The sequence below is a fragment of the Brachyhypopomus gauderio genome, chromosome 9 (assembly GCF_052324685.1).
Source record: "Brachyhypopomus gauderio isolate BG-103 chromosome 9, BGAUD_0.2, whole genome shotgun sequence".
NCBI classification, from domain to species: domain Eukaryota; kingdom Metazoa; phylum Chordata; class Actinopteri; order Gymnotiformes; family Hypopomidae; genus Brachyhypopomus; species Brachyhypopomus gauderio.
Genome location: NC_135219.1, coordinates 9,575,296 through 9,598,495, shown reverse-complemented (window position 1 = coordinate 9,598,495; position 23,200 = coordinate 9,575,296). Strand labels below are relative to the sequence as shown.

At 40.1% G+C, this 23,200-nt stretch overlaps 1 protein-coding gene across 4 annotated transcripts; it reads left to right on the top strand.

Annotated features, from left to right (window-relative positions):
• Positions 1–385: 385 nt before the first annotated feature.
• On the top strand, positions 386–21,920 carry blk (BLK proto-oncogene, Src family tyrosine kinase). Of its 4 annotated transcripts, none has more exons than XM_077016936.1 (14): positions 386–1,075; positions 13,760–13,834; positions 13,988–14,069; positions 14,176–14,209; positions 14,437–14,530; positions 14,772–14,870; positions 14,968–15,071; positions 15,458–15,607; positions 16,226–16,378; positions 16,752–16,931; positions 17,034–17,110; positions 17,725–17,875; positions 18,178–18,309; positions 18,512–21,920. In XM_077016936.1, the coding sequence occupies exons 3-14, from the start codon at positions 13,989–13,991 to the stop codon at positions 18,712–18,714; spliced, it is 1,458 nt and encodes a 485-aa protein (XP_076873051.1). In that variant the 5' UTR covers positions 386–1,075; positions 13,760–13,834; position 13,988; the 3' UTR covers positions 18,715–21,920. The 4 variants fall into 4 exon arrangements, with proteins under 4 accessions (XP_076873051.1, XP_076873050.1, XP_076873048.1 ...); XM_077016935.1 differs by lacking the exon at positions 386–1,075 and adding an exon at positions 12,945–13,167; XM_077016933.1 differs by lacking the exon at positions 386–1,075 and adding an exon at positions 12,945–13,167 and having other exon boundaries at positions 13,718–13,834.
• The last annotated feature ends 1,280 nt before the right edge of the window (positions 21,921–23,200 follow it).

The following is a 23,200-nucleotide window of genomic DNA, read 5'->3' as shown; positions in this document are numbered from 1 at the left end:
GTAATACTCTCATGTTATTTGCCAGTAGAATTCATCTTAGTTCATTTCAATTTGATTCTGACTTTGGAAATTGGTGGAGAACATTAATTTGCGGTTATTAAAATGTTTATCCAAAAATAGTTTTAGAAGATCTGAAGGAGAGATATATATATATGTTTACGGCACACCCAAAGTACAGAACACCCAGTCACTCGTAAATTTTTATGATACATTTGCACACTTTGTACGTACTGCAGTGCACACATACTGTTATAGTACACACAAACAGCTGTACTGGTTACTGTGTGTGTATTTACTATTTCATTTATGGGAACACACATTGTCTTAAAATATAATCATTCTGTAAATGTACTTAATCAACAACATTTGCATGTTACAGTGATTCACTGAAGGAGAGCAGAAGAATGTCTGCATTCTACAAGACAAACTGGAGGAAACCAGTGACTACATCTGAGAGCTCACAACCTGCTCCGTTCAGACGTGATGCCCTTTCCTCTCTGACTCAGGCCACCAGACTGACTGCTGTCTTTGGCCTTTGAGACAAATGCCCTTCCACAAACATGGCTTTCAGTCCACATACACACACACACACACACACACACACACACACACACACACACACACACACACACACACACACACACACACACACACACACAGAGGCTTTCTTTTAGTTCTGGGCATTGCTTTGCGATATCCCACGCTGGCCCATATGGCTCAGTGCACTTGGAGCAACTGGAGGATTGTAGATGCCGTCTGTGTGCAGAATACCTGTAGACCAAGACAGTAATCTCAGAGGCCTCATGAACTCAGTCTAGTCAGTTATACCAAGACCCACACCAGAACTACCAGTACACACACGAGGCCTGTGCAGCTATACAACGGTCCTGCGGAGGGCGCTGCACACCACCATCACAGGTGCATGAAGACAAGCTCGTCTATTTGTGACAGTCATCCATCCTCTGAGAAGACCGTCGTGCTACGGTGACAGATGATTTGAAGTCGCAGAGTCTTGATGGATGATGTCAGAATGTATGCAGAGTCTCATCGGGACGTTGTACACCCCAGCCACGAGGTAAGTCTCTCCATCAGGCTTGTTAATGGAACAGGTGTGACAGTTTCCTTTTGTGCTGGAAAAAAAATTACAAAAAGTTAAAAATGTTAACAACAGCAGCTTTCAGGAATGCTTTTTTGCGGAGTTAAATGTACGTTTCAGAAATTCTTGTTTACATTTGTTTTCATATTTTCATAGCTGTTTTTTTTGTTTGTTTTTTTACACAATACATCTATAAGGTCTCACATGTAGTTTATGTGAATGTCCTAATTCACATATGTCCGAATGTACATGGAGTTAAAGGACCGTTGTAAGATAGAGGCCTCTTGTGGTGAAAACTGGGAAAATGTGTACACTTGATCTGTGGCATTTTCTAATGTACTCAAAAAACCTGACCGCACATTTCATAATGTGGCCGCAATGTGGTCTATTCCATCTGATCTGTTGCATTCTTGTTATGCTCACCATTATAAAATAGGATGAAACACATTTGCTGTGTTCAGTAATGACTTGGGCGGGTGCTGCAGGGCCTGGCCAGCTGCCACAATGTTCAGAGGGGACTATTACTCACACTTGAGCTTCAGAACAAATGACAAAGACCATGTAAGAGGAAAAAATAAAGAGCTGCAGTTTGCAGGTGAGTTGGACAGATAAGAGGAAAGGGCTGGCCTGAGTGCTACAAGACGCCGTCCCAGTGGGACTGCGCTGTGGCCATTGTGAATAAAGGTGAGAAACAGGAGGGTCATACAGCAGCGAGAAGAAGCAGAAATCCCATAATATCAAAGCAGCCATTTACCAACACGAGTAAATCACACACAACAATTAGATAAGCAGCTTGGTGAAGGTAATGGAGACTCTTTTGGTAAATAGAGTGTGGGAGAGGAACTGTTTTTGGCTTTGAGTGCAGAACAAGTGTGGATCAGATCCAGGCCTTTCCTGCTCATCAGCGCAGAGCATCACTGGGCTCCGCTGCTTTGGCCTGGCACCGCTGGCCTCTGTGGGTCTGGAGCAGACACATCCTTTGTAGTTCTGCCACAGGCATGTACTTCCTAGAGAAAACATGCCGGTACAGCGGCACACCGCCTCCACGGGGGCCCTGGTGATACACGGATGCCACTGGGAACGGCACAGTGACAGTACAAGCAGCATCTCCTACAAGGGCTGGACTTTGTTGTCAGCAGTTAAAAAGTTGAACTTCTGAGAAGAACAACAGCAGCAATTAAAACACAATTCCAAAACATGTAGGGTTTCTGTGTTATTCGGGGGACCAAAGAATACAGAGGCCGTAAGTTTGTTGGCTTCAGTTATTTCATGCTTCAGGCTATTGGGATACTCCTTCACGTGTATTTTTATGCTGTAGTGATGCTCGAGCACCTTGGGAATAACTATTAATCTTGCTCAAATCACAGCTATTTTGAACCTAGAAAAACAGGTCAATGGCTTGAAAACACACGGTTTGAGATGCTCAGAACTGTATATTTAACCGTTCCCATTAATTATTTTGAGACTCACTGAAAATGAAAGGTTTTGGAGAACTGCAAAGCAAGCATATTTGATATAAAGTAGCAATTGTATTAAAGAGGGAAATGGCATTTTTGACATTTCTACATTGCTGTCATGTGCTGGAAAGTTTAAAATCTGCTCACACAGGAATAATAGATTGAATGGATGTCTGGCAATAACATGCATAATATACCATTGTACTGTAAATCCAGTAAATCCAAAGTTTAAGTTTAATATACACAATGTATGCTTGTTTCCCTTACATCTTTCCAAATGGGAATTATGACAAATAGATATTGTTATGAAATCGATAGCTAATATGCTGTGTAGGAGCAATGAACTTGGATTTTGTGGACTTGGGCACACACACATATCTTGCATAGCTGATGAAGGACCTCTGTCCGAAACATCCTGTTTCTCTGGAAACTTTGTATCTTACTACTAACTACACTGCAGTTACCTAGAATCTTGTTCGAGGACACACATATACACACGTGCATGAACACACAAACACTAAAATTAACACACAAACACTAAAATTAACTCACAAACACCTAGAATACGAAGCAAAAGATGCTTGTTACATATTATAATGCTAGACTGTATTGCAAAATGTTACACCAGAATTTTGCCAGCATTAGTTTTCTTATGTGTTTTATGTTGTTATGATTTTCCTTAGTAAATACACATTTCTTGGTATAATGTAGACTATTGCTCCCAATGTTAGGTTAATTAATCAAGAACATCTTCTGTTGCATGTCTGTGCTCATATAAATATCATTGTTGATATAAGACTGCTGTTTGAATGATTAACAGGCAGTGTGGGAAAATTAATAGCACACATGTTTGCACTTCCTGACACCATTAACCATTTGTATGGCTTTTAAACCATGGTGTTGTAGCTTTTCACTACAACTTGGTTTAATTTACTTCCTCTCCTTTTAAATACAAAACACATTATGAGAGCACGTAAATTAATTAGTCTTAAATAATTAACTGTAAATTTTATGTACAAAAACTGTGCTGTGTTTCAGATTGACAGCCTTCAGGGCCTGTTACAGGGCCACTGTATTTTGGTTTGTGTGGGCGGTGAGCCACTCCTTCCACTCTTTTTGGACAGCTTCCAGACAAGTTTGGATGATAAACTTCCAAAAGTGATCTTGAAATCAGGCTATAAAGCCTTCAGCAACAAAAGTGAAAAACATTACATGTTTTGGATTGAAACAAGAATCAAAGCAGTATTTAAGAAAGCTGAACAGACAGACATGAAAGGACAAGACAGTGTGGCCAATGCTGTGTCTCCTGAATCTCATATCTTATAAAAGTCCAAGCAGTCTCCACACAGACTACCTCGAGAGAGAATGCCCACAGTCTATATCACTCAAAGCCAAAGCTGCAGAAGTTGAAGATCAGGCTGTACTGAGAACTCTGTGTAATGTGTGCAAAATCAAATTTATCTATAAAATGTAAGACGAGGCACATAAACTGATGTAACAAGTGAAAAGGCAGAAAAATATGATCCTTAGTGTAGAGATCTATAAGTTCAGTTAAACATTTGTGCTGGGGGTAGTTCTAGGTCAAAGATATCTGATGTGTGAAGCTACAGACTATAACACCCAGAGAAAATACAGCAGTTATTTAACAAATGACATATGGTGATGGCTCTGAACTACTTCCATCTAACAAATGCCTCTCCACATGAGGTAGTAAATGAATAGTCAAAGAAAATTCTATTGTATCGTACTTTGTACCATATTGTTGATGAATTCTATAAAAACCGTGAGGCAGTAAAAACACTGCATGACAACCCTCAGTGTAAAATAGAAATGAGCAAAGTGAAGATATTGATATAACTGAACCACGAAATGAGCAGAAAGTGCATCTTGGAGTTGCAGAAATTGATACGTGGATGAAATAACTGAAGACCTTGCACTCACTGAAAATCCATCATACATTTATCCTGAAAGAGAGAGAGCTTTTGTCCAGATATTCAAAGTTTTACTTAGTCCCAGACTTATAGAACTAAGTAATAGTTTACTAGAGGTATCTTCAGCATATTGTCAAAACCTTAGCAAGAAATAAACCTTCAGTTAATAGATTTGATTTTGATCGCAGTTACATAAACAACAGTGCTGGAAAATACAGTGAGCTCATGAATAAGTTCCAGTATTTTAGGCGTTGTGACTTAGGACACACAGAGAAGTAAACCCAAACATAAGTTCAAAGGATGGTGAATCCATTGGCCAAGTTATCTTTAGGGGTAGAAACTGGCAATGGCTCAACCAGCTCCGTAAAATGCACTGGCGGTAACAGCACCAGGCTCAGGAATATCGAAACAGCATGAAGTATGAAAGCCACAAGACAATGGTGGCAAAGGTATAAGATATTGATAACAGGAGAGAACGTTGTAGAGATGACCAATCCTGATCTGGTAGCACCAGATATTGCAAATCGAGTACAGTAGAATGTATAGAGTAGAGATCTTCTGATGACATGGTTAAAAGCAGTGAGTGTCAGAGTGTCCTGTAGAAACACTTGCATCGTCACATCTGGCAATGACAATAGTACCAAACACGACAAGTTCAGCAACTCCTTTATCAGTCCTGAGGGCTTGTTTAAGAAAAAAGGTTTCACAAAGTCATGATTGTGTTTGGGTGTTAAATCTTCTGAATAAATTAGAAAAACCAGCAAGTGACAGTGAGCAGCTTGATGCCATGATATGTGAATGAAGAGATGACATTAGTAAGAGGATACGGTCAAGCATAGAAAGAGAACTTCAGTTAAGTGCAGGAAGGCCTAGACCACCAAAAGAAGCCATATCACGCCAGTCAGCTATACAAAAAGATCAAAGGTGCAGGCACTGAAAGTAATGCTCAACCAGTACATAGACCCCAAAAGTGATTACAGGCACACAGGGACTGAGACTGATTTTAGTAATCACTGTTTATTTTAGTAATCACTGTTTATTTTAGTGATCATTGCTATAGCAATTAAGAATACTGCCCATATGACATATGCATTAAAATAAATGCAGTAAATATGACGTTTTTTTATCTGAGAAGATTTTAACAGTTGAAACGAAGAACATTTTGTCAATGAGTCCAAAAATGAAGAACAAAACTGAGATTGAAGGTCTGGCTGAAAATATGTGTTTGGGTATTTGAGAACACAGGGGGAGGGGCTAGTTAAAATCAATCTGGAGATTCAAAAACCAAAAACCTAGAACAAGATCCCAATGAAGCCATCTCAACAAATAGGAATATTCAGAGCCCAGTTTCTCATGAGAATCATGTTGATATGTAACCAGTAACATATGAACACCTAAGGACTGATAAAGCAATCAAGGAGAAGTTTAATAAGAATCTGCTATAAAATAGGATTGAGGAGAGCTGATGAAGAGCCCAACAGCAGGGTTAAAGGATTAAAATGAAGACATAGATATAGTAATGAGAAATTAACTGAGAAGGGACAGGCAGATGAGGAAAGAATGGCTTCAGATGGTAGTAGAAGGTGAGCAGAGGAAGCTAACACAGAGGAAAACGGTTCTGTTGAAGATGAAACGAGATGAACAGGACGTGGAGGATGCAACCACAGAAGATAATGAGCATGAGACTTGTCTTTAAAGAAGAGGAAACAGGTGAGGAGGAATTGGCATATGAAAAAATGCCTGATGTTAAAACTGCAGATACAGAAATAGGAGAAATGAGGAATAAGGGAGAAATGAAAGAAATAAAAGAGGGTTTTATTTCCAGAAATTTCTGGAACCAGAAATCTCTGGTTTTGAAAATGAAAACATCTGATGATGTGGAGATGTTTGAGGAACCTGAAGCTTCAGAGAAGAGTGGGGCAGCGGAGTCTGGTGAGGACACAGCAGAGGGGGAGAAGTCAGTGAAAGAAACAGCTGAAAGTGAAACGACAGAAGATAAACCTCAACCAGAAGAGGGAAGAACCTGTCAAGAAGATGAATCAGAGCAAGTAGAGGAAGCTATGAAGGCAAAGAGAGCTAAAGAAACCACAGGTTAGGAAGGAACTGGAGAACATACGTTGGTTGAAAAAGAAGCAGCTAAGGAAGAAAACATAGATGAGGAATCTACCAAGGATGGTGCAGCGGATGAAGAAACGATTACTGAAACTGCAAATGACACAGCTAAGGATGAGTCTTCAAAGGATATTAATCCCATGGGGCATTGAATAATGGAAGATGGAGAGAGTTAACACAAGTGCAGAAGAAAAGGAAAAAACGCTGATGAATCAGAAGAGGATGGAGAGTTGACTACAGCTGGATCAGGAGAGGAAGAAATAGCTGATGATGTCAGGATGCAGAGAGCTGATGAAACAGAAGGAAGTATAGAGGCTGATGATGACGGATCATCGGTGGTCAAAGAGTCAGCAAACGACATCAAAAGATGGTGAAAGACCTAAAGTGGGAATAACAGAAGAAATAGCCAACCACTGGATAAAATGGGCAGAGACAGAGAGATCTCTGGACTGGCAGAAGTTGAGGAGAAAACCGATGAGATAATAGTTGATGACAAAATATAAGTGAAGATGGGGGGCAAAAGATGGAAACTGATGATGAAACATAAAAAAAATTGGCTTTGGAGGCCAAATGTCTGTCATTACGTGGTCTTTACCAGGCACTCTGGATAAGGCTATGAATAAGGAGACAATATGTAACAAAACAGTGATAAAGGATCAAAGGTGTCCTTTGGTGGAAGGGAGCAAAGGATCGCATCACAAGAAATGATTGACACGAAGTTTGCCACAGCCAGACTAGTTTTAACAAGCAACGGTGTTCTAAAAAGAACTCTACAAATTCAGCTAACTAAAAACTATGTTTTGTGACATTTATGTTGACCATTATTGGTCACACTACTATAGTCTGCTGTACTATATATATATATATATATATATATATATATATATATATATATATATATATATATATATATATATATATATATATATATATATATATATATATATATGTAAAAGTCAAAGTCAAATTTATTTATATAGCACTTTTCACAACACATGTTGTCACAAAGCAGCTTTACAGGATTTACATGGTTAACAATACTATGGGTCCATATCCCTAATGAGCAAGCCAAAGGCGACAGTGGCGAGGAAAAACTCTCTATAGGGTTACCAGACCATCAGACATAACTGCTGTGTTGCTGGGGTTCAGCTTTATGTGATGGGTGGCTGTCCATGATAGAACGTCAGATGCCCATGTGGGGGTCTGAAACGAGATGATGATGATGATGATGATTATTATTTTTTAAATTATTATTATAAATCACCTGTGTGGGACAAAAATCACTATGCACTTACTGCCTTACTCCAGGAAACCTTGCAGCACATTGTGATTTTAATACATGCATTACTGATGCTTCCTGTATCAGGAGCCTCCATCTCTGCCTTATATTCTGCAGGTTGAGCATTCATGCCTGTTCATGTCACACTCTCCCTGTTTGTCTTATGTGTCTTTTACCAATTGTAAATAAGAGGGTAATTGTTTCAAGAGAACAGAATTTTATTTCTAAACCTTCGATAGATCATAATGTGACATCCATGACAAAATAAAAAATGCCCCCCCCAAAATATTGAAGCAGAAAATCAGGAAACTATTAATAATTTGCCCCACCTCATCCATCAGCCACAGCCCCTAGTTAAGAGTCAATTCCCAGCCACTGCGACACCTGAAACTGCATTTTTGTTTTTGTTCCCTAACTTGGTTGTTCTATGAGGCCGGTCAGTTCACTGAACAGGGGCAGAGCCCAAGGATCCAATATTCTGACAAGTGCAATTACTCAGGGTTCCCAGCACTGTGAGGACATCAGGAGTCTCCTACAATAATGGACAGTCTATGGGACATTTTATAGACGGGCCTCTTACCTGTCTTTATTCACCTTTGGAACATCTAGAACTGTCATGGTCTTATTCACATTAGAATAGATTTGAATTTAGTTTGAAATTAGTTTAACTCAAGTGCTAAAAGCAGTTAATAACATGCAAAACTCCAGACCGCATCTGATCGCATTTCTCGTCGTTACATGGTTTATCTCCATTAAGCAGAATCAGTCCTGTGTACATTTTGAAAGTTTTAATTAGCATCCACCTCTGATATGGTGTGTGGCAGAGTTTTTGAAACTGTCCTAAGAGACTTAATTCCCTGCATGTTCTGTGTTGGAGTCATAGGTGTGCAGCCCCACTGGACAGGGTTGATGGATAGTCCTCTCTCAGAGAGTTTCCATCCACTGCTTCCAGAGGGCATGTGACATAAATAATTGGTGTCACTCCTATCGACCGGGTGCCACACTTCTAGAGGGGGCTGGAGTAACTCACGTAACACACCAGCCCAGTGCCTCACTACAGCTCAGAGAGCTTTCAGAGTACAAGCAGAAACATCGCTCCATACTGGCTAGCAGGCAACACAGGAACACGCAGTTATAATTACTTGGTGGATACAGAATTTCCATTTACCTGAGGATTTTCAGTGTTTATGCTTTTGTTTGTGTTTGATGCAATAAGTAAATCTGATGTTATACAAAAAATTTTATAAAAATAATTACAAGCACAGTGCAGTGTGAGTGGTTCATTTCTAGGTTGTAGACATGGTATACATGGGATATTCTGAAACCTTAAGGAACAAAAAACCTCAAAGGAATTTTGGTACTTGAAGCATTAAATATTTTAATAAAGAATATTATATTATTTTATTTATAGGAAAAAACCTAGCACTAGAATGGTTCAAACTGCTCAAATACCTTCTGGTATAAAATCATATACTGGTATATGATAAATAACTCCAGAAGCCCGTGGCATGAAAAAAAAATCAGAATAAGTCTAATTTAATAGACAATTTATTTTTGAAGAGCACTGAAAATTCCATGAATCACTCATCAAGAGTTTTCCTCAGCCTTTCAGAATGACCTTAGCATTTCTTTCAGTTTTAACTCCACATTTCAAAAGTGTGCCACTTCTAAGACCTGCGATGCATAAAGTAAAGTGTAGTTGGGGATAAAGTGTTTGGTACCAGGTATCCTCATTGGCCCAAACCTGGAAATGTAGACAAATAAAAAGCAATGCTAGAGGAAGCACCTGCTTGCTGACGAGAAGTTATTTCCACCCTCAATGCTGTGAGACGTGTTGCTCTGTTCCGGTGGATAATACTGGGGGCTTCCCCCGTTTCCCATGTTTACCTACAAGTGCGGTGCCAGTGACCAGCTGCACAGAGCAGCCCCGCACAGCTCAGAGCTCCCAGACCTCCAGATGTTTCAGACAAACAACTGTGCCAGCCTGTTGATGAGGAGCGGAGACATGTGACCCTGCGTGCCAGAGCTTCCTTCTCTTGGCTTAATGCATCGCGCAGGTGGATGATGGCAACGAGTGCCAGGCGGCTGCACTGCGTTTTACACGGAGCAGCGCAGATACCTGAGCTAGCTCAGACCTTTGCATCCACTCAGGTGTCCTACGTGCTAATATTTTTGAGAACAGCATATATAGTATAGTATAACAGCAAGTATAATGAATGTAATATACTGCCTGGTCTGGCATGGCTGTATGTTCGCTTTCTGTCCAGTGGGCCCGGTGCCAAGGCCATGTCGTCTCAAGCCACCAGCGCTACAAATATCAGCTCTATAGAGGAAGCGCCACATGTGAGGGCGTTCTGAACAACTGGCTCTCCAGGGCATTGTCCAGTTTATTGCTGAGTTGATTTGTCCATCGTCTTGTATAATAAAAGGAGTATGAATGAGTGAGCCCTTGTCCGGTTTGATGTGTGAGACGTTCGGAGGAGTTTTCCCACACGGTAAGAGGAAGAGTGAAAAGGTCTCACACTATGGAGTTTATCCCCCCCCCCCCCTCCATTTAGGAAGCACCCCACACAGTTGTGAATGGGGTTTCTGTCCCTTTGTCCTTGGATCGCGCGATTAGCACAGTTTACACTAGGTGCGTGAGTATGAGAAGATGATGAGGATTTTTGCAATGGTTTTTCTTATTGTTCTTTGAAAGGTTATGTCTCCTGTCTACCATTCACAAACATCAGTGGCACCAACCATAAAGTCAGCATCAGTCATATAAAAGATATACCTGGACTGAGAGGTGACTATACCAGAACGGCCTGAACACTGCCAGATATATTAGAGACTCACACACAGAGTGTGCATGCACACTCACTGAACTCGCACACGTGCACACCCACGCGTGCATACACACACACACACACACACACACACACACACACACACACACACACACACACACCCACGCGTGCATACACACACACACACACACACACACACACACACACACACACACACACACACACACACACACACACATACACACACACACACACACACACACACACACACACACACACACACACACACACAATGAAAGAGAGCAGAAGTATAGATTCTGCTGTGTTAGCACATGGTTGACAATATGGGCAGAGCTCTTCTCTCCTCTTGCTCTCTCCCCTCTTTCCCAGGGCTATTCGGGTTATATTGGGGGACAGGATGCAGTGTCTGGGGACCTGGGTTGTAGGGACACTGTATCCGCAGACCCTGGGAAAATCAGACTGGAAAAAAAAGAATATAACCAGGACACCCTCAGCAAAACTCCGATCAAACACCTGCAGCAAACGCTGTCGGAAAACAGGGGTGCCTCTTTCTGAGCCTTGCAAACACAGGTGGTCTACCTCATAACACATGGCGGCCTGGTTAGAAAGTCCTGCACATCTATGTGTGAACGTGCAAACCAAAAATCATTCCCATAGGAAACAAACACATAGGAAACAAGTCTGTGGTGCTGTAAGATTAATTGTTCCTCCTTGGTATAATATTGTTCATGTAAGTTTTCATATTAATCTGATAGATGTCTTCCTGATATGAAGGAAAACTACAAGGACATTTGTTTAGGATGACAACATTAATCAAAGACTCATTGTTTCATGGTTATTGTATTTCCGTCTCTTTGTTACACACAGAATCACTAAAATGTGTAAACATGAAACATCAAAATGAATGATTTCACTTTGTCATTGCCATAGATGTCATTACTAATGTATATGACATGGTTAATATTACAGGGCCTTGTTTTGAGCTCTTCACAAGTTACTCCAAAACCCATTATAAAAATAACATATCATATAATTAAGTATTGCAAATAATCAAATATGTGTAAAAAATAATAAATCACATTATATTTTTGGACAAAGAAATAAACGGTGGCATAATTATATGCTTAATAATATGGATATATATTGTCTTATCAGGGGACGTTCCAGTAAAGACACCATCAGTCCAACATGACGAGGTGCTGTATAATAACGTTTTCTATGTAAATATGTTCCGTGAATTCAAGATTGCTTTATTGACTCGCTTTGTAATATCGAGATTTGTTAGCTTTGCTGCCCTCTGGTGGGCACTCCTGCAAATCAACAGCTAGTTAGACGATTCAGGGAGCCAGCAGCTATTCAAATAAGTTTTGTTTTGATGTGCTATGAGCTAGGTTAGGGTTAGGGGAACTTTAGGGGAGTGACTATTCATATCTGTACAGTAATTTCCAGTGACTAAAGAACAGAGGTGTCAATTCCTGGTTCAGAAAGTAAAAGTCCTTACCAGGATTTTGCTCAGGCTTCCTGGATTGTGTTGATTCCACTAATTTTACCTGGATTGCATTAGAAAATCTAGCAAGCTTGAGCAAAATCCTGGTGAGGACTTTTACTTTCTGAACCTGGAATTGACACCTCTGCTAAAGAACATATAAGGAATCATACACACACACACACACACACACACACACACACACACACACACACACACACACACACACACACACACACACAGAGAGCGAGAGACAGTCATAGCATTTTATGCTGTAAAAATGTAATTTCACAGCAGAATAGATCAGTGCGTGTAATGAACCTGAATACCACAATGTCCCAAACAGGAAATGCATCTGTGTGGTCTAGTAAACAACATCCTGTAGAGTCAGCGCTGAGAATTTGCTGAAGTGGTCTCACTCATCACAGCTTACATACAGTCCTTCTTAGTCTTATTTCTCATGTATGTAATTTATATAGTGAGTACAATGTGCATAAAAGTAAAACGAGAATCTAAGAAAAAGTATTTCCAGTGAACAGCAGTATTTATTCTATGAACTACATACATACAACTACACTTTGTAATGTGCATGTGTGACAGTACAGAACAGTAAAACTAAACAAGACCTGTTGTAAAGTTTTCATCTTTCTTCATCTGTGTGAATTCTGTACTAAAAAGCAGCAGAGTTTGTGAATTGAGCGTTGGCAGAGAGGAGAGGAAGAGATAAGCAGAAGACATAAGCACAACTGTTGCGCGTTTATCCATTTAGACTAATGTGGTCTCCTGAGGCACACACACACACACACACACACGCACACGGGGCCTCACCACTTTCTGAGGCGGTGTAAGGGTGTGTAAAAGAAAGACCTCAAGATCTCCGGTAGCTAAATGCAGATGTTTTAGACTGGGTCTCTTATGGTATGTTGAGTCCACAGAAGATGGAAACAGGAGCATAAAGGTTTAATTCTTCACAGAACTGGACACGGATAATCTACAGTGAGCACAATCTATTTATTTATTTAATTTAAATATTCAGTAGCTGAATTGGTGGTATTTAGTTAAAATAAAATAACAATAATAAATAGTTTTTTAATAAATCATTGTTTCTTTCTTCCTGTAGTTTGTCAGTAATTTTATGTAAACAAACATAACATTATTTTTAATAGTTCTGATGCTTAAGAAAAAAGTAATACGCAGATTCCAAGATTATATACATTTTAAATATTTACATTTTTATTTCAAAGTCTATAACAACAGTATATAGGATTAACAGATAATTCAGTTAATTTTTAATTAATGTTAAATACAGACTTTTCTATTGTTACCACTATTGAACAGTAACATCAAAGTAAATGGGCTACATATTTTTGTGTGTTTCTAGAACATTTATTGGCATATATGTCATGGTAAAACAATTCACCTGGGCGGTCGCATAAGGTTGTTAATTAACCCACTTCCCCCACCACCCTGTTCCACCATGTCTGTTCTGCTCATCTTGCATGACTTTCTGTTGCATTCCACATCTCCAGTGTGTGCTGTGTTTCAGTGGAAGCGTTTCTGATCTGAGGACTGTCTTGGTTGCCCTCAGAGTGTGAATGAGGAATATGGAACTCTGTGGTGACAGCAGTAGACTGAGACCTTGAAGACTCAATGTTGCTACCAGGTATGGTCAGCTATTTTAAACTCAAAACTACATATGTAATCAAAGCTATCAAATATCAGGGCGTCATGGCTTTTGAAAACTGAGCATTACAGTTGAGAGAACTGAGAAACTTGTATGATATTGAAGAAATGTATTTCCCTCTCTCTCTCTAAGAATGGGCTGTATTTGCAGTGATCAGAGGAAGCCAAAAGACAGACATGTTAATAATGCTTCAGCACCCCTTCAAAACTCTCACGTATGCATGTTGCTGTTCAAAAACATAAAATACATTACATCACAGTTGCTGTGTCTTTTTTAATAATCAAATGATTTTTCTCTTTTTTTTCACTTTGTATTTTCAGCCAATACAATATGAAGAACATGGCGCAAATGCTGGTAAAAACCTTTCACAGTATTGATTTTTAATCAGTGTTAACCAGTAAAACATCAGTCGTAGTGTTGTGAGCGTTGGCCAAAAAATATATATTCCCATATAAAAATATAGAGTCGTACAGTTGCTTTGCTACGTTCTACAAACAATTTTCTTCATAAAAAAATGTTGAAGCACAAAGTAAAGGAGCAAAAGTATTTCTCTCTTATTTTTGGTATAATTTTATTTGTAGATGAAAATATTGTCATCGCCCAGTATGACTTTGCTCCAACCAATGAGAGCGACCTTCCATTTAAGAAAGGAGAAAAACTCAAAATAATTGAGCAGTAAGTGAATGTATCTCTTAATATTTATATTATATTCACTTTTGATTTGAAGTTAAAATATAAAATAAATGCAAAAACTGTGTTTAAGCCCAGGCCAAACTTAAGGATGTTAAAATATTTTCTCTGACTGAAATTCTTGGTTGTGTGCCAAGATCCCTGGATAACAGTTCCACTCAATAAAATGTTAACTACACACAACTCTGCCCCAAATCTGACTAACTGATCTCTGGTTATATGGCAGAAATGGGGACTGGTGGTTGGCTAAATCCTTGATCTCTGGAGATGAGGGGTACATACCAAATACATACGTCGCCCGAGCACACTCACTGGAGGTTGAGAAGTACGTTTACTCTTAAGCCCATTTCCCCCAAATCCATGTCCACTGGTTACCTTATTTAAAGAAAATGAGGTTTGACAGGTCGTCTTCTGTGTTCCAGATGGTTCTTCAAGGATCTGACCCGCAGAGACACAGAGCGACTTCTCTTGGCTCCAGGCAACAAGCCCGGTTCGTTCCTTGTGCGGGAGAGTGAGACAACTCCAGGTCAGGACCAGAGCTCAGTTCTCCTGTTGCCATCAGTCAGATGGATGTAGTGTGCTGTTATAATAGGCAATTACTTATTTCTTTTCACTATACACTGGAGCCACAAAACCAATGTATAATGTTTCATCAAGCGTGCGCACATTTGTAAAAAAAAGTGACTGCTCGAGTACTGAGCTTTACCCTGAGCCACTATATTCTCATCAACCATTAATTCGGCTGTGCTCATCACTTTAAGACAGCAGGACAGTGGTGACCATCTGAAATCTATGTATTCATGTACACAACCATGTTTCGCCAATAAATGCATCATCATAATATTCTGATATGGAGTTCTATGATATCCACTTCCACTTTTGAGTGACATTTTTTCCAAATCTTCTCGACAGGTTCTTTCTCCCTGTCCATAAGGGACTCGACTCCAGAGGGAGGGGACGTGGTGAAGCACTATAAGATCCGCACCCTCGACAACGGGGGCTACTACATCTCCCCCAGCTTCCCCTTCAACTCCCTGCAGGACCTGATTCAGCACTACTGCAGTACGGCTGGCAAAACATTTGGCTTTTATCGGCGTCGTGCAGAATTACATTCCTCCTTGAGGTTCTGGAGTTTTTAGCTACATGAGAATCTTTGCACGTCCATGCACGAAATGTACACTTACGTGAACGGAATGACGCATGTGTGGCTGTCGATGGCTGTGTGTGTGCACACCGTCTTTCCATTACGTTCAAATCAGTTTGTTGGACTGAGAGGGAGTTTGGTGTACAGGGGCTTCAGCAGGGCTCTTCACCTCTGCTGCTGTAGGCACTTCCTGTGCTGCCTTGGTGTTGTTCGTGTTCAAGCTAAACCACCAGATAAGGAGGTCAACGCTGTAGATGCAGTCTGGTGTGAGATGTGCATCATACTTTGCGTTGGGGTTTTTTTTGTGTGTGTGTGTTGTTTACAAATTACCATATTGCTCATGTAGGTGCACCTTCTTGTTTTTGCTTGTTTTATTATAGCTTAAACATCTATGCCTCTAAAGTACACTCGCAAAGTCCTATAAGGACGGATGTACTTATTTACTATATATACAAGGAACATCTAATATAAGTGAACATCCCAGAGCCCAGATAATTAGAAACATTTATGTTCTCTTGCTCTGCACGTGTTTATAGGGTCATCAGATGGGCTGTGTCAGAGGCTGGGAAGCCCCTGTAAATCCGTAGCACCACAAAGGCCCTGGGCACAGGATGAATGGGAGATCCCCAGACAGACACTGAAGATGGTGAAGAAACTCGGTGCTGGGCAGTTTGGAGAAGTCTGGATGGGTAAGAAATATGGTACAGCAAGAACATACTGTAGCTGTGGTTCCTTTTGGTGATTGCTGATAGATCTGAAATAAACGTGGAGGTGGGAGGTGGTGGCGGTGAATTGATATTAATAAGCAGAATTATATCATCATGGGGACACTCTGACATTTTCTGGCTGCAGTTACTTAATTTTGAAATAGAGAGCAAATTCATTTCCACGCGTATTCCATCAAGCAGTTATCAGAGAGTGGGCTGACCGTTATCACCTCTGTGGTTTATTTGTGGGCTGAGTCAGGTTTCACTTCTGATCATCTTATTAATTATATTTCTCTGTCGTGGAATGTACATCACTGTGTAATGGACAAATGCTTGTGTATTCCTGGGCTCCAAGGCTTCTATAAAGACAACCAGAAGGTGGCTATTAAGACGCTAAAAGAGGGAACCATGGAGCCGTCAGCCTTCCTCCAGGAGGCCAACCTCATGAAGAAACTGCAGCACATCAGGCTGGTGAAGCTCCATGCTGTGGTAACACAGGAACCCATCCTCATAGTCACAGAGTTCATGACCAATGGTGAGGGCCTCCGTCAGCACGACCTGCCGAGCAGCGGGAGACTGAGAGATGGCCATTCCATGCATTACATGTCAGTGATTATTATTTTTGGACTGATTTCAGGGAGCTTATTAGATTTCCTGAAAACCACAGACGGCAGGAAACTTAAACTGCCCAAGTTAATAGACATGGCGGCTCAGGTATACCTCCTCTCATGACAACTTGTGGTCAACTTCCTTGAAATATGCATGAATTTATTTTTAAAAGAGTAAAAATACCTACAGTTGCAAGCTTTGATGTGTTAACTATTATGGAAAGAGATGTAGCTTGTTATGGAAAGATATCTACTGTGTGCTTTTTTCTAAAGTCCTATTTCAAGAGCAAGTGACTGCTATAAATTTGTATGATGAATGTAGTGGAAACTGTAAGTGCAGTTCTCAGTTTGTGGTCAGGCTATGAGTGTTTACTTTTAACGTCTCCAGAACTTGATTATTAACTTCCGGACAGGAAGTGATGTCACTTTTTCCATCTACCCCACTTCCTCTCTAATGCAGTTTGAGCACAAAACTCACCCTGTTGACACTGCCACAACTGGTCAATGCCTGCAGTGAAATTAATGAAAAACAGCATGATAGAGTCAGTACACTGACTGTGTGAACTTTTCATTCACAGAATGTAACAATATAGAATGATGTGTCTATCAAATATTTAACCCTACAAATTATTTTTTCATTGTTAAAATGATAACTTATGTCTAAGTGTGAATGTATGTGTAAATGTAGTTATAGATACTCTCCATTCTTATTTGCAACAGATTGCAGAAGGCATGGCCTATATTGAAAAGAAGAATTACATTCACAGAGACCTCCGAGCTGCCAACATACTGGTGTCAGAGACCTTGCACTGTAAAATAGCTGATTTTGGTCTGGCCAGGATTATAGAGACTGAATACACTGCACAGGAAGGTAAGGACACTTTCTGCATGCTGCTACTGTGATTATGTTATATGTTATATGCTAACATCAAACTAGCAGAGCTTTGTGGGAAAAAACTAAGCACTAACATTTGAGTAGAGATTTGACATTTGATTTCTGAATATTTATCATCACTATCATACCATCTGAAGCTTTTTACCACAAGAGCCTTATTTTCATGAAATGCATTTTTACACACACACATACACACACACACACACACACACACACACACACACACACACACACACACACACACACACAAACATGATGTTTCTTCATTTAATCATTAGGTGCAAAGTTCCCAATTAAGTGGACAGCTCCTGAAGCTATCAACTTTGGTACCTTTAGCATCAAGTCAGACATCTGGTCCTTCGGTGTTCTCCTCACAGAGATAGTCACGTATGGAAGAGTGCCTTATCCAGGTAGCCCACGGCGTTTCACAATGTATTGCTGCCTACATTATTCCCAGTATTATGCATTTTTCTTGATGAACACCAAGTTCTTGTCCTGACTCTGTTCTCTAGAAAATGCACCTTGTTTGAAATGTTATTCACTGAACGTAACTCACACCCTGCTATACAACTTACTTCTCTTGTATATCCCTCTGCCTGTGTTTTGCTCAAGGCATGACAAATCCAGAAGTGATCCGGAACCTGGACCGGTTGTACCGGATGCCGTGTCCAGATGGCTGCCCAGAAGAGCTATACGCCATCATGCTTCTGTGCTGGAGAGAACGTGCCGAGGAGAGACCCACATTCGACTACCTGCAGGACACACTCAATGACTTCTTCATTGCCACTGAGGGCCAGTATGAGATGCAGCCTTAGGCTTCAAGAATCCTGGCAAGAAAATGGACAGACAGGCAGCAGGAACAGGAGGACCAGTGGAGGGACGACCCGCAGTGGAGGGATGACCCCAGTGGGGGACAACCTGCAGTGGAGGGATGACCCCAGTGGGGGACAACCTGCAGTGCGGGACGACCTGCATTGGGGGGACGACCTGCAGTGGGGGAAGACCTGTCCGGCCTGATGAGATGATGCATGGACACAGTGTACAAAGGCGTCATGATAACATGGAATATGCTGCCTGTAACTGGACCAATCAGTGGATTACCAATCAGTGGATTACCAATCAGTGGATCTAATCTGTCATACAGAATGCTTTACAAATTGCCAGGCAAATACTTGATTACACTGATTATAAGTAAATCCCGTGTGCGAAAAATGCAGCCTTGAATGACTAAAGTATTTAATTTGCTGTGGCAATATTTCACACAGCAAACCGCGCTGGATGGATCATCACTTCCATATTTGGCTGCGTTTAACACAGGTTTGTGATTTGGGTTGCCTGGGTCACCCAGCCTTGGTTCTCCATACTTAATTACTCGACATCATGGTCACTGTTCTCTGGCTTCTTCCTCTGGACCAGTAGAACGAGGGACAGACGATGACCTTCTCAAGATGACCTTCAGCCCAGAGATTATGAGACGAATTGACGTACTGCGTGCAACACGAGTTCAGGATATGTGCCGTCATTTCAAACCTCAGCAGTGCGCCTAACTCAAATAGTTAACAATATTTGGGGTCTCCAAAAAACATGCTCTTGCCCCATGTTATTGGTAAGCTGATGACGCCATCAGAGGACACAGTTACTTTTGTATTGACCAGATTTTAAAGTAGAATTCCAAATGTTATTAATTATTAAGCCCCTCCCCCATTGTACTGATAGTATTGGTGTTCATTAAATAAATATAAATAGCTAATTTGTCTACTGTTTCTTAAAGCTGATAATAGTTTATTACGTCTTTCGGATTAAGAAATAGACATGGCAGTTTTTTTATAGAATGAAGCTTTTTTGAAGAACATCCACTGATTATTCAGTATTTTCAGTGTAGACTCCCTATAAACTATAGGTTTCAAATTATATTCATATTATGTTTTTCTTTTGTAATTATCTAGATGCCATTCAGATGCAACACATAAAATATGAAATATGCCAGTTATTCATTGTTAATATACAACCCCAATGGAGATGGAGAACCGGTTGGAGCACTCTGACACAGCTTACTCCACAGCCACAATTTTGGGAAAAGTGTAAAGTGTATGGTGTAGCTATGATGTGGCTACACAGATCTAGCTACACCATAGCTACACCTGTGCTAATTCAATCACATTTTTGTACAATTGTAGTTCATCTATCTATCTATCTATCTATCTATCTATCTATCTATCTATCTATCTATCTATCTATCTATCTATCTATCTATCTATAGATACACATATACACACACAATCAAAGCAACAAAAAGCAACAAGGGAAGTAGTTTTGTTGAACTAACTATGAATGGAGAACTTCACTCAGCACTGAAGCCATTCTGCCATTCTCGCAGTCTGCCAGCGGATGTAACTCAAGTGTGTAAGAGGTGCAGCTCAGACCTGCACGAAGGGACAAGTTCCCTCCAGCTGAGCTGCCAGTGGTTTTGAAAAGCCCCTGTAAGTGTTATGACGTAAATACCACTGCTATTCACCTGAAATTTTTTCTTTATAAAAAATGTTCTAACGATAATCTTTGCAAATATTTAGTCAACCAGTGATCAGTGATCCAAGAAACTAAATTTGGTTTCAGATTTCATCTGTATGGCAGGAAAGTGTCTATTTAAGGCAAAGTGTCTAATTATGGCATATGTGCACCTAGAGGCTCCCTGAACCCCTCTGGTGCCCTATGGGACATGGTTGCAGATAAAATGACACCAGTACCCTAGAGGCGATTGTGAGGTTTCCTGCTCAGCAGTAACAGGAAGCAGTGAGTAAGCATTCTTCACAAACCAGCTCACGAGAAAGCTCATCAGGAGATACCAGGCTTGGGACAACAAACGGCCAATGGACATTTAGAACAATGTATGGCTATAGGATTTGAGTGGAGTATAGGATGGAAGGATTTGAGTGTAGGATAGGATAGGGTTTGAGTGGAGGGCAGGATAGGATTTGAGTGGAAGATTGGATGGAAGGATTTGAAAGTTTATGAGTGTTCAGTCTTTGATGGGACTCACAGTTTGAGTACAGTGAAAATGTTTGAGTGCATGCAGTTTGAGTGCATGAAAATGCCTGCTTGTGTGACAAGGCGGCATGCTATTATTTTGATCATTGCTTCTTTGCTTTTGAGAGCTTCCAACATTAGACGTCTGCACAGTAGTGTTGATAAAGGCTCACCAGCCATAAGAGCCACTCTAATTTGTTATTTCCCAGAGATCCTTTCGCTGTCATGCTTATTAATGATGCTACTAATTCTGTTCCACTTAATTTTACCAACAAAGTCAATTCAGGGCAGAAGCTTTAGACAGCAGTGCCTCCTGACTAAATAAGATGCATCTTAGATAGGCGTATCATCACATTCTGTTTGTGTGCGTGTGTATGCGGTGTGCGATGTGTGTGTGTGTGAGGTGAGCATGTGTATGTGTGTGTATGTGTGTGTGTATACATTCTTGTTCTCCAAGATAAGACAAATAGAGGAGTGAGTGAATTCACCATGCTGTATTTGCCTCCTTGATTCCTTGGCTGATATGTGCTGCACGCTGCCTAATGCAATTACACTACAGCCCCTTCAGAAAGGGCTTATCTGTACAAACCTCCCCAATTATAATGATTACATAGAAACATAATAGACACATAGAAGTTTGACACATAGAAACACATAGAAGTTTGAAAAATGTCTAGTGTTTTTTTAAGCATGCACATATTGTTTTTATTGTGACGTGTAATTCATATTATCTTTGAGGAATTATTGATGTATTATATTATGTACACTGCCAGTAAACAGTTTGGACACACCTAATTTATTTATTTTTTATATTTTTTACATTTTAGAAAAACATTGGAGGTATCAAAATAATGAAGTGACACAGGACTGTGCTGTGTTAAACCAAAAGAGATGGTTTAAAAAATGGTTTAATAAATTGTGAAGAGAGACAAACTATCGATGATGCCCTGAAGACATTCTCATGTATGCTAAGGATGAGGGGCAGCATTTATTATTTTTTTGAGGAGGCAATTAAACTTCATTAAAATAAAACTTAAAAAAAAAAATGTCATTACTATTATTATTTTAATTATATACTGTATACATTGTTGTGGGGAAAATACATAGACCCTCACCATTCACTATTTATATTTGTCTTAGAAGCAAACCATTTTAGCTAATGGTTTAAGAATAAACCATTAGCTAAAAATGTCTTTAAGACTATATGAAAATACATTCAGTCAGCTGTGTCCAAACGTTTGATTTGTAATGTATATTTTAAGTGAGCTACTTGCTGGTACAATCACTGTTTGGTTTAATATATTTAATGTGTGTTAGGCAGTCTATGGTTATAGTTGCATTTGCATTTCATACATGTGCAAGAAACCTGAAAAATGAGGCGCTTCTTTGTGATGCTCAGTAGGTAGTTGTTTTTATTGTTCATTTCCAGCAGAGGGCAGTAAAACACAAGTTCACGGAACTTCGTTTCAATTCAAAAACTAAGATTTCAAACAATGATAAATGTGGCACACTGAAAACCCTTTGAGACAATTCAGATTGATTTGTCAGTAAAAACTGAAGTTTGCCTGTAATTTTTATAAATCTTTTCAACATAAGGTGAAATATTAATTGTCATAAAAGGTTTGAATTTAGGTACTTTATAACAATGACATAAGATTTAGGATTTTTAATGATTATTTAAATATAAGCCTTTACCAGTTCCTCACTAGTAGAACTCATTAACAGGTTCCCCCAGAGAGCGTCTGACTAACTGGTCATTAGAGAGAAATGCTACAGCACGGCGAGAAAGGCCAAACCTCTCCTGCGTTTGCCTCCAGAGAAATCACAGCTTTGAGCATAAAAAATCAGCCACACCCCCTCCCTCCTGTCTAGTACCATCTATCCACCTCCACACTCCCCAGGCTGAGATGAGTACACATTAGTGCTGGCAGGATCACGCGTTCCCATTTCATCACTTGCTTCTATGTCTCATGGCTCATTTTCGTTCCTCCCCAAACTACTTGTCTTATGGTTGCCAGATGTCATGTTTGTAATGGGTATCATTACCAAGGAGAGAATTAGAGCGGCCGAAGCTGAATGAACACAATAATAATAAAAACATCTCCCAGGAGAAACGCATGGCCCATTTCACTCCAAGGACTTTTATTCTTACATCAGTAATACCAATAAAAATCGTGGGAAAGGCCAGAGCCTCATTGGCTCTGAGGTTCTGCTGAGAGTCCAAGACAAATTAATCAGTGCTCATGATGTCACGTGGGCCTCCTTCTACCGGACTAT

Bases quoted from the DNA above. Each gene is read 5' to 3' on its own strand.
- blk (XM_077016936.1), top strand. From the start codon at position 13,989: ATGGGCTGTATTTGCAGTGATCAGAGGAAGCCAAAAGACAGACATGTT. The intron at 14,210-14,436 runs GTAAAAACCTTT...TTTTATTTGTAG, and splicing joins AGAACATGGCGCAAATGCTG to ATGAAAATATTGTCATCGCC. The intron at 18,310-18,511 runs GTAGCCCACGGC...GTTTTGCTCAAG, and splicing joins TGGAAGAGTGCCTTATCCAG to GCATGACAAATCCAGAAGTG.